We start from the raw sequence: 12,848 nt of genomic DNA on the forward strand, positions 1-12,848 counted from the left end.
GGGGGACGGGCCTTCTCCAAAGACAGCTTGGAAAGCAGCCCCTTGCTGGGAGGCTGGCCCTGGTTGGAGTTCCCCCTCCCACACCCCAAAATGCCGAGGTTCCTGGGGTAACCAGAGGCCCCAAAGTGATTGGCAGCAGACCCCGCACAGTCCCAAATCCTCAAAGACAGTGGACGGCACCCTCCCACGGTGTACTCGCCAGGCCGGGGGTGGCTGGTCCGTGGGCTGCAACACCTCGTTCCCAGAGCCTCCTGGCCGCCCGCCGCCCTCATCTAATCGAGCCCCAAACGTGAAAGGCACGTTGGAGGGTGATGTAACTGGTACTCCTCCCTCCAAGCAAGACCAGCTCTTCACCAAGCCCAGAGGGAAGCCTCTTCATCTAAGTTACCTTCTTTCCGCTAGGGTGGGATAATGCCAACACTTCCTTTCAGGCTTCAAACGCGGTTCTTATCATTGTCATGCTCGTCTTTTTTACTTTCAAATTGAATGCATGCCCCCTTCTGCTGTAATGTAAGACCAACTTTTTCCTGCCACCTTTTCCCTTTTTCCTGTTTTGCATCTTAGAAAAGTCCTAACGGAGAGAGAGGGAGAGGTGCTCTGGCCCGGGGAGCAGAGGGACCTCCTCCAGCTGTCCTCTGGCTGGAGGATGAGGATGGCCGCGCCACCAGCTGGTGGAGGGGACCGTGGAGCAGGGGAGGCTGTAACAGTCAGCTGAACGGGCCCGAGGCCTCATCTGCCCCTTCCAGGCTGGCGAGCAAATCGACTACTCTGAGCCTCCATTTTCCACCTGCAAAATGGGGATACTAGTACCCCATGTGAAATGATTCGGGGGAAGATTGAACGAGATAAACTGTGCCTTGCCCTGACCTGCCCTTTACACCAGAGAGGACGATATGCAGCCACAGGGTCCAAAGCCTGGGGCCACACAAGCTGCAGAAGGATGACTCCTCAAGGAGAGGACGTGGCGGCGGGAGCCCTTGCGCTGGCTGCATCGACCTCTCGGCCATCTCTATCATTCTAGTTCCTTCCAAACTGTCCTTCTAGGCCCAGGTCCTCAACCCCTAAACCATTTCTACCCACACCGCCAACCTCAATAGACTGTCTGAGGAATGACCACGGGTCCAGCTAAGACTAAACAAAAGAGGCACTGGCCGGGAAGAGGACGTGGCTCAACTGATAGAGCGTCTGCCTACCATACGGAGGGTCCAGGGTTCAAACCCAGGGCCTCCTGACCTGTGTGGTGAGCTGACCCACGTGTAGTGCTGCTGCACGCAAGGAGTGCCGTGCCATGTAGGGGTGCCCCATGTGCAAGGACTGCATCCCGCAAGGAGAGCCGCCCTGTGTGAAAAAAGCGCAGCCTGCCCAGGAGTGGCACTGCGTACAGGGAGAGCTGATGCAGCCAGATTATGCAACAAAAAGAGATGCAGTTTCCTGGTGCCGCCTGACAATGCAAGTGGATGCAGCAGAACACACAGCGAATGGACCCAGAGAGCAGACGATGGGGGGGAAGGGGGAGAAATAAATAGGAAATAGTTCTTAAAAAAAAAAAAAAGAGTAACTGGCCACCTAGGCAGGAATGCTGGGTTAGAAAACCTTAATTCTCTTGATCCAAAGAAGATTCATTTCAATTTGATATCTTGGGGGGAGGGGAAAGTCTATTAAACATAAGTCCCTGTCCTGTATGCTGAGGGGGAGTGTGAATAAAAAGTGGATCATTGGGAAGCAGATTTGGCTCAATGTGTGGTGAGCTGGCCCATGCGCACAGCTGATGTGCATAAGGAGTGCTGTGCCACGCAGGGGTGTCCCCCATGCAGGGGAGCCCCACATGCAAGGAGTGCACCCCGTAAGGAGAGCCGCCCAGCGCGAAAAAAGCGCAGCCTGCCCAGGAATGGCGCCGCACACACGGAGAGCTGACACAGCAAGACGACGCAACAAAAAGAGACACAGATTCCCGGTGCTGCTGACAAGAATCCAAGTGGACACGGAAGAACACACAGCGAATGGACACAGAGAGCAGACAATGGGGGGGGGGGGGGAGAAGGGGAGAGAAATTTAAAAAAAAGTAGGTCATGCATGTTCTTTGCCTCAGAGGGTTCTATGACAAGAGGGGACCCAGGCAGGACATCTTGAGTACTGGAGGGTGACCTGGGATAGGGGGCTCTGGAGACGGTCAGGGAGGCCACACTCTCCCCCCTCAGCTCCCGGAGACGAGCTGAAAGCCCGGGTGGGGGCAGGTGAGGGGAAGGGGGAGAGGGGGAAGAGAGGCCAGTGAAGACCGGAAGCGAAGGGAGCCAGCCTGCGGGGGAGAGGGGGAGCGCCCTGCTGTCGTGGAGCGACGCCGTTCAAGCCGTAGGCTGGGACAGACCACAGGGCGCCCGGTGTGCCAAGTGCTCAGGCTTTATTCTGTAGCTCCAGAGAGACCTTCAGCATTTCAGAGCAAGGGAGGCACTCGGTCAGCTCTAGAAATATTCACTTGGCCAAGCTGCACGGGATCTGTGGGCGCGGGGTGGGGAGGCAGGGGGTCGGTGCTGCACTCGAGGGGAGGAGGGTGGAGAGGAGGGAAGGGAAGGGTGAGAGGGACGTTCCGGAAGCACGAATGGGAAGACCTGGCAAGCGATGGACTGCAGGCGACGAGAACGACAGAGGAATCACAGAAGAGGGAGGAGAGAAGAGAAAGAGGGAGGAGGGTGACTGGGAAACGACGATGCTATTGGGGAGAGGAGGAGGCTGGAGGCTGGGTCGGCGCTGTTTTGGGGAGACCCTGGCTGGCAGGCGTGGGTCTGCAGAAGAGGTGAGCCTTCCCCCCTCTCCTCCCCACCTAGGACTCCACCGGTCTCTTTGCTCTGCCTCCTGCTGGGTGACGGGTGGACCAGAGAGCCCAGCTGCCCACTCACCCCCTCAAATCGCAGGAGAGGCCTGGGGGGCCCCTGGCGTAATCTCCACGTGCCTCCTGGAACCTGTGGCCTTGCCCAGCACGGCCCCTGGCTCTGGCTGCCAGGTGGGCTCCGTTCTTAGCGCAGAGGCCAGGCGGTGAAAGTTAAAGCAGGACAAAGGCAGGGAGGCTCTGGTATCTCTCTCCAAGGACGTGGACCGCATTCCCCACCACAAGTACAGACATTTGCATTCTGGAGTTTGCTGGGCCAAGGGTTATTTTTTGGCCTGGGAGACACACCCCTAAAAGCCACCGAGGTTGGCCCCCCAGCAGGCTCTCTCTGTATCCTGGGTCATCACAGCGTAGCCCGGGGGCTCTACAGACGCGCAGGAGATCTTCTCCCACCTTAGGGTGCTGTGAACAGTGAGCCTCCCTGTGCGGGGAGGTGGTGGGTGCAGCAGGCGCCTCCTGAAGGGGAACTGGGTTTTGTCTACCAAGTGTTCGACAGACCAGCCGGGCGCCGCTGCGCTGCCCTCGCGCTGGACGTTCCCTGTCTGAAACGCCACGCGGCTTCCGCCTCTCCTCCAGAAGGAGAGGGTGGCCACACACCAGGAGGTTGCCGTTGCTTCCTGCCCACAGTGTTAGCAAGCTTTGCCGCGGTGGCCAGTTCTGTGCCCTGAGCAATGCATGCACGGTGGCCCCGCAGGGTTGGCCTGGTGTCCCTGTCCTGCCCTCTCCGGACACTCAACGCGCTGCTCAGGCAGCCCTGCCGGGGCCCCTGGGCAGGGGGATGGCATCCCCAAGCCCACGGGGCCAGCCAGCCGGGCAGCGCACCATGCTCCGAAGGCGAGGGGCGGCCTACGCAGGGCCATCCTCCTGGGGTCCTCCAGAGCCAGGACCTGCGCACACTGTCGGCCCAGGGGGCCACCTGTGGGCCTTCGCCACCACCGGAACCAGAAGAGCCTGTTCAGGGAAGCCTGACGGCAGAGCCCGGGGCCGCGGGCCCCTCCCGATCACCGCCGGCCTCGGGCCACAGCAGGACTCAGGCGCTCCCCCACTGTCCTGCCCGCTTCTACTTCTAGGGGCTCCTTGTTCATCTGTTTTCACACGGCCCTTTCCAACCGCGGAGGAGGCTTTGGAGCGACCGGGAAGCAAATGCGTGGCTAAAGCGCCTCTGAAAAGAAGTCACAGTGATGCTGCGCAGATGGTAATGCTGACGGCAGAAGCAGCGAGGGCCCGGCTCGCCGGTTCCATCAGCCCAGGGCAAGGCAGAGCTCATTCACCGACCAGCGCCACAAACTCCTCACCAGGTCTGGCTTCTGTGTTGTTCTAATCCTCCCAAGCCCTGGGCTGTGCCGGGCAGTGGGTCCCAGTGAATTCAAGCCCAGCCCGGCAAAGACACGTAAAGAGGCCACTAAAATTGTGTGTGGTACGTGGAGATGTGCCCCGGGCGCTGTGGGACCTATGGGACCCACAGCTAGGAGAGCCTTGGCCCCAGGGGGCACCCGAGGAGCCTTCCCGGAGGAGCACCGTGGTGCAGAGGCCTGGACAGGAGCGGGAGTCCTGGCCTGAGAACCGATGGCTCTCTGCTCCTCCTCAGCCCCGGGAGGTGCTCCCCATCTCAGGCGCCAGTCCTCTCACCTGACTTCGAGGGCAACTTTCCAGCGCTCAAGGTCTATTGCTCTAATTAGAGCCAGCTGAGAGGTAAAACACACAAACAAGGAGGGCCGGAGAGGCACCTGGGCCAGCCCTGCGTGCCCGCCTGGAGTGAGGCTGGCCCTTTAAGGCAGGGGTTCTTAGCCAGGGGCCCGTGACCTTGAAATGAGATTCGAAAAAACATTGTTCTTGAGGGGACGAGTTGGTGCGGGTGTGAAACATTTATTAAATAATACACAATGCAGGGTGGATATCATAAGGAGTCCGTGGAACAGAAGAGGTTAGGAACCCCTGCTTGGCTGCAGACATGGCCCAGTGGTTAGGGCGTCCGGCTACCACATGGGAGGTCCGCGGTTCAAACCCCGGGCCTCCTTGACCCGTGTGGAGCTGGCCCATGCACAGTGCTGATGCGCGCAAGGAGTGCCCTGCCACTCAGGGGTGTCCCCATGTAGGGGAGCCCCACACGCAAGGAGTGCGCCCCGTAAGGAGAGCCGCCCAGTGCGAAAGAAAGTGCGGCCTGCCCAGGAATGGTGCTGCACACACGGAGAGCAGACACAAGATGACACAACAAAAAGAGACACAGATTCCCGTGCCGCTGACAACAACAGAAGCAGACAAAGAAGAACACGCAGCAAATAGACACAGAGAACAGACAACCGGGGTGGGGGGGGAGGGGAGAGGAATAAATAAATAAATAAATCTTAAAAAAAAAAAAAAAAGAACCCTGCTCTAAAGCATCCCAAAGTAAGGTGCAAAGCAAGAAAAGAGGCAAGGAGAGGTGGATGATAATGTCGTTCCTCATGCAATTCAAGCCAGACGCTTCATGGGCTTTTGTCACTGAAATCCAGATGTGCAGCAGCCCCTGGACCTGAACAGAGGCCAGGACAAATCCTGATTGGACTGAGCCAAATATAAAAGATGCTCAAATAAATATGCACATGCCCTTGGCGTGAATTAATGTAAATCAGTGATATTCAGGCTCCTGCTCTCAAGCCGCACGGGGCCCTTTCATGGGCAACCTGCAGTGCTCGTAAGCCCTTGGATTTCTATATTTCAATAATGCATCATCTTCACCTCGGCAGGGCCTGCAGCAGGCGTGTGGTTCTGTTGGTTAAAGATGATTGCAGAAGTGGCTCCCAAGTCATCTACCTGAATACCATTGGTATAAATATTTAAGCCTGCTTCTGGAGGTGGATATTCAATGTTTGGGTTCCACTATCCGTCTGTCTTTTATATGTTCATCCACATAAATGTCTCTTAGACTGCAAGCTTTACAGGGTTGGGACTGCATCGAAATTGTTTTAATGACTAGAGAGATATTCCCATATGAATGGCTAGTTAATAAATGCTTTTTCTCTCTCTTTCTTGAGGAGGAAGAAAAAGAAGGAAAGAAATTCTTGCCTTTATGTCTTTTTTTAATGGCCACTCCCTCGTGCCTGGGCCTTCTGGCAGAATGGGCCCCGTTCCTCTTGGAACAGCCCGTCTTTCCTGATTACAACAAACCCTGTGCCTTCTATAGGGACACTCACTGCTCTTGAAGGGGTAGTGAAGGGCAGTCACTAGGGTGGTGACATATTCTCTGGGTTGTTACCAACAGCAGAGAGGGTTGGGGGTCAAGCCCCATGGGGCTGCCTCACTTGGGAAACCAAGCAAAGGGCAACAGCACACAAGCTTGGCCCTGAGCTGGCTTTTGTCTGCCATTTTGGCCCCAACATGGCTCCGGAGCATCTTGTCCTCCTTCCAAGACTGCCTGTGCCAGCTGCAGAGGCAACGCCTGGGACCGACATAGCTGCGGATGGGCATAAACCAAGAACTTGCCTGCTGGAATAGAGGCATCTCCTCTCCCTTCTGGTTCTATCACAGCCCAGTTCCTCAGCAGACCAAGAGCTTGGCTGTGCCAGTAGGCTAGGAGGTCTGCAGAGCAATGCTTGATGTCTGTCTGGTCAGCATACAGGCGCTCCTGACTCATCAACTAGGGCTCTGATTTGCCGTCAAGCTTCCCCCTACCCCCCGTTCCACCAAAACAGCTCCTGTTAAGGCACCAGGGACCCCACATTGCTAAATCTCATCATCAGTTTTCAGCCCTTATCTTGCTTGGCCTCTCAGCAGCATTTGAGACCCTGATCGTTCTCCCTTCTGTGTTGTTGACTCTCCACGTTGTAACTCTGTCATTGTAACTCTCCACCTTGTAACTCTCCCATGGACTCACATTTGTTCCCAATTACCAGCCGGATGTCTAACAGACCAGCTTAAAAAGTCTAGCCTTTATTTAGTCTTTGTCATTCAATCCTGGTAATTGCCCTTGGAGGCCCCAGTGCTTTCCTACCAGGGCATCCGTTCCTCCCACAGTTGTCCCTATTTCAAAAAAATGACCATTATGCATCTAGTGTTGTTTGGGACAGTGGCCTTGGAACCTCCCTGGCTTCTCTCTTTCACATCTCACATCCGATAGGTCAGCAAATGATGTCACACTGGGGCCTGACCTCACCACCTCCGTTATTACCCAGACAAGGCACCCTGATCTTCTGACTGGACGGCAGCAGTAGGCTCCTAACTGGCCCCCTGCTTTGCCCTTGTCCATTTTCCTTCCGCTCTGCACACGGCAGCCAGAGGGCCCCGTTCAGTGTATGTTGGACAATGTCACTTCTCTGCTCAAAACCTCCAGTGGCTTCCTGCCTCTCTCCCAGTAGAAGTCCACGGTCTTGCAATGATTTACATGCTATCTAGTCCCTTTACCTTGGGCATCATGTCTTCCCCAGCCCTCACACTCCTCTCCAGTCCTATTAGCCTCCTCCCTGTTCCTGACACACCAACCATGCTCCTATCTCGGGGCCTTTCTGTTGGTTGTTCCTTTATCTAGAATGTTCTGTGCCGTAATACCTATATGGTTCCTTTCCTTACTGCCTTCAAGTCTTTATTTAAATGCCAGCTTCTCAGCAAGGTATTTCCTGGCTACCTCATCTAAAATCACAAACTCACAACACCTTCTCTTTTCTTTCCCTGTTACATAAATCTCTGACATCCTATTTAATGTGTTGTCTGTCTCCCCACCACAATACAAGGTCCATGAGGGCGGGAGATTTTGACTGCTTTAATCACTGCTATATTCCCTATGTCTAGAACAGGGTTTGGCACAGAGTAGACTTTTAATTTGTTAAATGAGTGAATGAGTGAACTGGAATATATTTTCTGTATATAATTATAGGTCATGTCATTTATTATTCAGAGAAATGCCTCCCAACTATGCCCTTTCTCTCTGTTGTCTTCCCAAACTCAGTTCCTTCCATTTCCTCACCGGCCTTTGTAGCATTCCCCAGGAAAGATGAAAAACTGGGCTCCCCTCAGGTATGCTTGCCTTCCATGTGAGGATGTGCCACTGAGTCCCTGTACTGGAGCCTGCTCCACTGCACACCAGTGGCATCTTGTAAGTTCTAACTTTTACTCTGCTCAGGGTAAAAGCAGAAGTTGCCAGAGCCATTGATGAAGAGCCATCTTAAGAAAATGACTGCTTCTTGAGCTGAAAACAACTGGCAAATATAGCATATTATAATCATTTAGAAATTTCAAAAGGTAAGATGGTATTTTAGTTGAAGCACATCTAATTTGTAGCAAACTACGATGTTCCGAAGACAAGAATGTAGTTTGAGGGCCATAGACCTGCCCTTTCTGTATTAAGCTGCCGATTCAATATATATTTAATCATATCAACTCTACTTTTAATTGGACTTCCCCCATAGACATGGTCCTTTGTATTCTCCTCCTGGCTCCATTCCGAAGTTTCCTACTCTCAGTTCACCGCACGTGTCTCTGTCATTCTCTCTCCCTTGCCATCTGGATGCTTATTCCCTGGCCCATCGTCTGACACCACTCTACCATTCTAAGCTCCCATTCCTGTCCTCCTAGAACAGGCTGGCTGAGGACAGGAAGCAAGCCATAATGGCTCCTCTGAGTCACAAGGTGAGACAACAGTCTCCAGATCCTGATTTCATCCATACGTGGGCTTATGACAATCTTGGCAGAGACTCTGTCCAGTGGGGTGGGAAGTTCATTATGCTCGTCCCAAACCTTGGCCAGGAATTTGGGTAGACGGGCCTTGTCCATCTGATCTGCTCCAGTTACAAAGGGCACTCCATGCTGGGGACTCTCCGTGGAATCTATTCATTTAATGGGAGGCTGGACAACCCAGCACACTTTCCCTTGGAAGCAGAGAACAGAATATTATGTGTCTCAGGGGCCATTCAGTACATAATGGATACCACATGTTTTTTAATAACATATGCTAAGAAAAATGCTCATTGCTAATCATGGGAGATGGGGTCCACTTGGACTTAGGAAGAGAGAGGAGCCGAAATGCCAACTCCTGTGTTTTAGAGGTAAACTTTTCCGTGGCTCACAGACCAGCTTATTTATTTACCATACCATGCAGTGCCACCAACTAATCAACCACTCCCCAGTTCCATCAACAGTATATTAGAAGCTGCCAGGCATTTTTCCAGAAAGACTCTCCATGGCATGATTTCTTATTGCTATAATCCATCAGAGGTCCCATCTTCCAACTTGCAAAACTACTTAGTAGAGCATGAAGGTCTTCTTGGGTTTGAATTATGTTGTTATCCGTCCCTTGTTGTTTGTGTGTTTTAATTTGTATTTGCACCTTGAGCAGAGTTATCAGAAAGGGAGTAAATGGCAAATGTATTAAATCAACCTTTGAACTGGGGGAGCAGAGGTTCTGGGGATGTTTCTGAGGCCCTGTTCTGTTACCATCTCTGTCTTCTTCTCTTCCTCCTCCTCCTGTCTCTTCTCCCAGATTCCCAGTTAGAACAATGGTAGACTCAGATACTGATGAGCAGAAACACAGAAACCAGTCATGAAGTTTGAACATGGACATAAATTATTGTCCACTCACAAGTCCAAGAAGTTAGACTCACTGTATCTACATACACAACTCTTAGAATATATATGTACACACACACCTCTACATGCAGGTATTTTAACTCTAATGGGAAGACCGTAATTTTCTCTGGGTCAGCTCTCCTGACAGTGCTGTAGCTTTCTTGGTCTCCTTAAGGAAAGAAACCTTTGAACACAAATCCTGGTTCTCTGGGTCAGTCTTCCTAACTTCCATGGGTCTCCTCATGGAAGAGGAGCTTAGGGCAAATTTCTAGTTTTCTGTCCTTACCTGCATGACTCCATTGGTCAAATGTCCTGAGTAGCTATTTAACCTGTGTGGTTCCTTGACTACTGTAGATGCTCAATGCCTAGGAACAAGTTTTTAAAGTAGGCCACTTGAGATTTCAGGAATGCATCTATCCAAATAGGTAAGAAGAAAGAGAAAGATATTGCATGGCCCAGAGGAAGGAAAAATGTGGCTAGAGCACAAAGAGGTCAAGGTCAAGTGAGATGCATAGAGCAGCAAGAGCTAACCCGGTGATTCTCAAACTCAGTGTTCAGCACAATTGCCTGGGGGGTTGTTAAAACAGATTTCTGGGTCCAATCCCAAAGTTTCTGAGCCAGTAGGTCTAAGGTGGGACTCAGTTTGCCCTTCTAACAAGCTCCCCAGTGACACTGACAGTCCCCTGACCATACTTTGACAATCAATGGGCTAATCCGATAAGAGCCTGAATTTCCATGGATCATCATTTTTTATACACGTGAAAGTCAATATCATCTATCACTCTAATTTCCATTTCAGTAATAGCCTATCTCATAATCTGTCACATAAAGGCCGGAGAAAAGGATCCGACTCAATATCTGCAATCTAATCACATTCTGACAAATTCCTCTGGGCTTCCCCTAACCCTCTAGTTTTGCCCTTTCCCAGATCTTTGAATCTAATCTCCTTAAGAGAAACCTTTGGCTCTTTTTCCAAAGAGAGGGAGAAGGCAATGGTGCCTGGAAGTCTGCTGCAAAGGAGGAGAGAATTCCTGTGCAGGTGCATCATTTCCAGGTAGCTCCTTGGTCAGAAATTATTTTTTTCCAGCGGGCCTAGAGCAGGAAGCCTGACCGTCTGCCCACAGAGATGGAGTAGGAGGAAGAGTGTCTGGTTTCAAAAATGTTCTCCTTAGTGAATTTCAACAGCAGGTGTCCTTAATCCCCACCCACCAACACCATCTTTTAAGGTCAGAGATTCTAAAAGGAATACGAGGTTTTGTGGATCAACACCAATGGTTTCACATCTGGTACTAATTTCTGTGAGTAGAAAATGATTCCAACCAATGAGACCAATGTTGGTCCAGGAAGCCAAACCATGGGCTGTAAAGAGAGGTTCACGGGGAGGTTGGAAGCCATCCTCCCTGCTGCCTCTGCTTCCTCCCCAACCCCAGACCAAAGCCAGAGGATGGCTGCTCACTGTTTCGGGGTTTCTCCTCGTCCAAGCCTTCGTCCTCGTTCTCGGGGTCAATGTCTTCCGCCTGCGTGATCCAGTCCAGGTAGCCTTTGAGGTCCTCTTCCAGCTGCTGCTTCTCCCGCAGCTTCTGGAAATCTCCCCGAGCCTTGGCCTTCTCCCTCTCTTTGGAAAACTCTCTGGTGAGAGAGAGAGGAGTGGGCAGGAGAGGAGAGCACGTGGAAGGAGGGAAGGGGCCAGGAGCGGAGGGGAAGGTGGAGATAAGGGGAAACAAAGGGTTAATTGCCTTGTGCTAGGAAACCTGCCCGCCAGCCCCTCCTTTCCACAGACAGCTTGCTCTAGTCATTCCAGTTTTTGTCTTTACTCCCACATAAATGGAAAAGAGTCAGTGAAGGGGGCTTTCTTGACACGGCCCAGGATGGATAAAGCCCATTTCCCTTTTGTTCTGGATCATGATCACAGGCTTTGCCTTTTAATAATAACTGTTCTCCAAAGATCTGGGAACCCCTTTCAAGCAGTAACTCAAAAACCACAACAGTTATGGGACATGCATTTTCATTCCACCTGGAATCGCATGGCAATAGAAAACTCTGCAAGAGTTTCCAGGTGGCAAAAGGCATTAGGCCAAGTGGTATGCCGAAGCCTGCTTGCTTGCATGGCTCCTGAGAGCCAACTGTACGGATGTCTTCCCAGCCCTGGCCTCAGTGATCTCAAGGTGGTAGCTTGAAATCAGCCATGGCGGGAATATTTACACTCCAGAAATTGGCAAATGCTCTGAACCAGGGCTTCCCCCCAGAGAGCTGGTTCACCATTGACTTTGGACTTGGGAGATTTAATCTCCTCCATCTCAATTCTCATCACTTAGAATCCATCCCGCCCCTCTTAGCATGCCTGGAAGGATTTCCAATTTTGAGAAGGTTTTTTTCCCACAGGGAGACAAATGAGGATTCCAAACTCAAGAAAATGTCCTGGGAGCTGCCCTTTCGGTTGTTACAAAAATCCAATCAGAATGGGAAGATACATAAAATAAGACAATATAAAAGTTAAATGATGCATTCAGTTTAAACAATAATGAGCAGAAATTGGAACTGGATTGGGAGTAGCTGGAAGAAAGGCCTCTCGAAAAATTTCTGACAGAATGGCTGTGTCTTTTCTATTTTCTACGAGTCTGTCCTTTTTTTTTTTTCTGACTTCAAATTCACTTTCTGAGAAAGGAGGGGACTGGCAGCAGGAGGCAATAATTGACACGGCTAGTTCTCAACTCTTAAAGAAGCCAGTGCTTTCTGCTCCTAAAATAGGTCTATAAGCACTTTTGTTTTTGATATTCAGTCCATGAGAAATAGAGGCCTTGGTGGTGGTGGAAGTGGAGGGGTATGTGTATGTGTGTGTATGTATACATGCCCTGGGCATCTCGGTTAATCCTTGGAGCCCTGATTCCTCCTTCTATCACTAGCAATGGTCTAATTTACGGCAAGAGCCTGTGAAAACCACCCTGAAGGAATTTCTTCCATGGGCCAAGTGCTCCTTGGGAAGGGCAGGAGGCTTGGCTCCTGGGTCCACTCAGTCATCTAGGGGCAGCTCTTTCACCATCAGCACTTTCCAGGATTTGCATTTTGCCCATGTCGCTTCTGAGAACACCGATTTTTAGCACTCTCCATTTTCATGGTTCGATGAGGTTGGGGCTAGGGAGAGGGCTAGGGGGCTTTTTAATTGGGAGATGTGGGGCTCTCAAGCTAATGAGTTCTCTTCAACTACTGCCTTTAATGATGCTCTGGTGCGGATTGAATTTTCTTTTTAAATTTGATTGAATCCAGTTCTAATTGGATTGAACTTGCTCTTTCTTGGGCTTCCTGCCAACTGGCGGGTACCTTCATTTCCTTCCCAGGGAGTTTTATGCCAGGGAAAAGGGGCCAGATTGACAACTAACAATGAAGATGGCAGCTTTGCCTTGCTTTGCTCCCTCCCTTCTTCTGCTGA

At 51.5% G+C, this 12,848-nt stretch overlaps 1 protein-coding gene across 1 annotated transcript in view; it reads right to left on the reverse strand.

Annotated features, from left to right (window-relative positions):
• The window catches only part of CACNA1C (calcium voltage-gated channel subunit alpha1 C), a 628,569-nt gene that overhangs the window by 159,473 nt on the left and 456,248 nt on the right, over positions 1-12,848 (reverse strand). The window contains exon 9 of the mRNA XM_058282508.2: positions 10,878-11,050. Coding sequence (XP_058138491.1) covers positions 10,878-11,050 — 173 coding nt within the window. The remainder of the gene's footprint in view (positions 1-10,877; positions 11,051-12,848) is intronic.

This window comes from Dasypus novemcinctus, chromosome 20 (assembly GCF_030445035.2).
Source record: "Dasypus novemcinctus isolate mDasNov1 chromosome 20, mDasNov1.1.hap2, whole genome shotgun sequence".
Classification (NCBI taxonomy): Eukaryota; Metazoa; Chordata; class Mammalia; order Cingulata; family Dasypodidae; genus Dasypus; species Dasypus novemcinctus.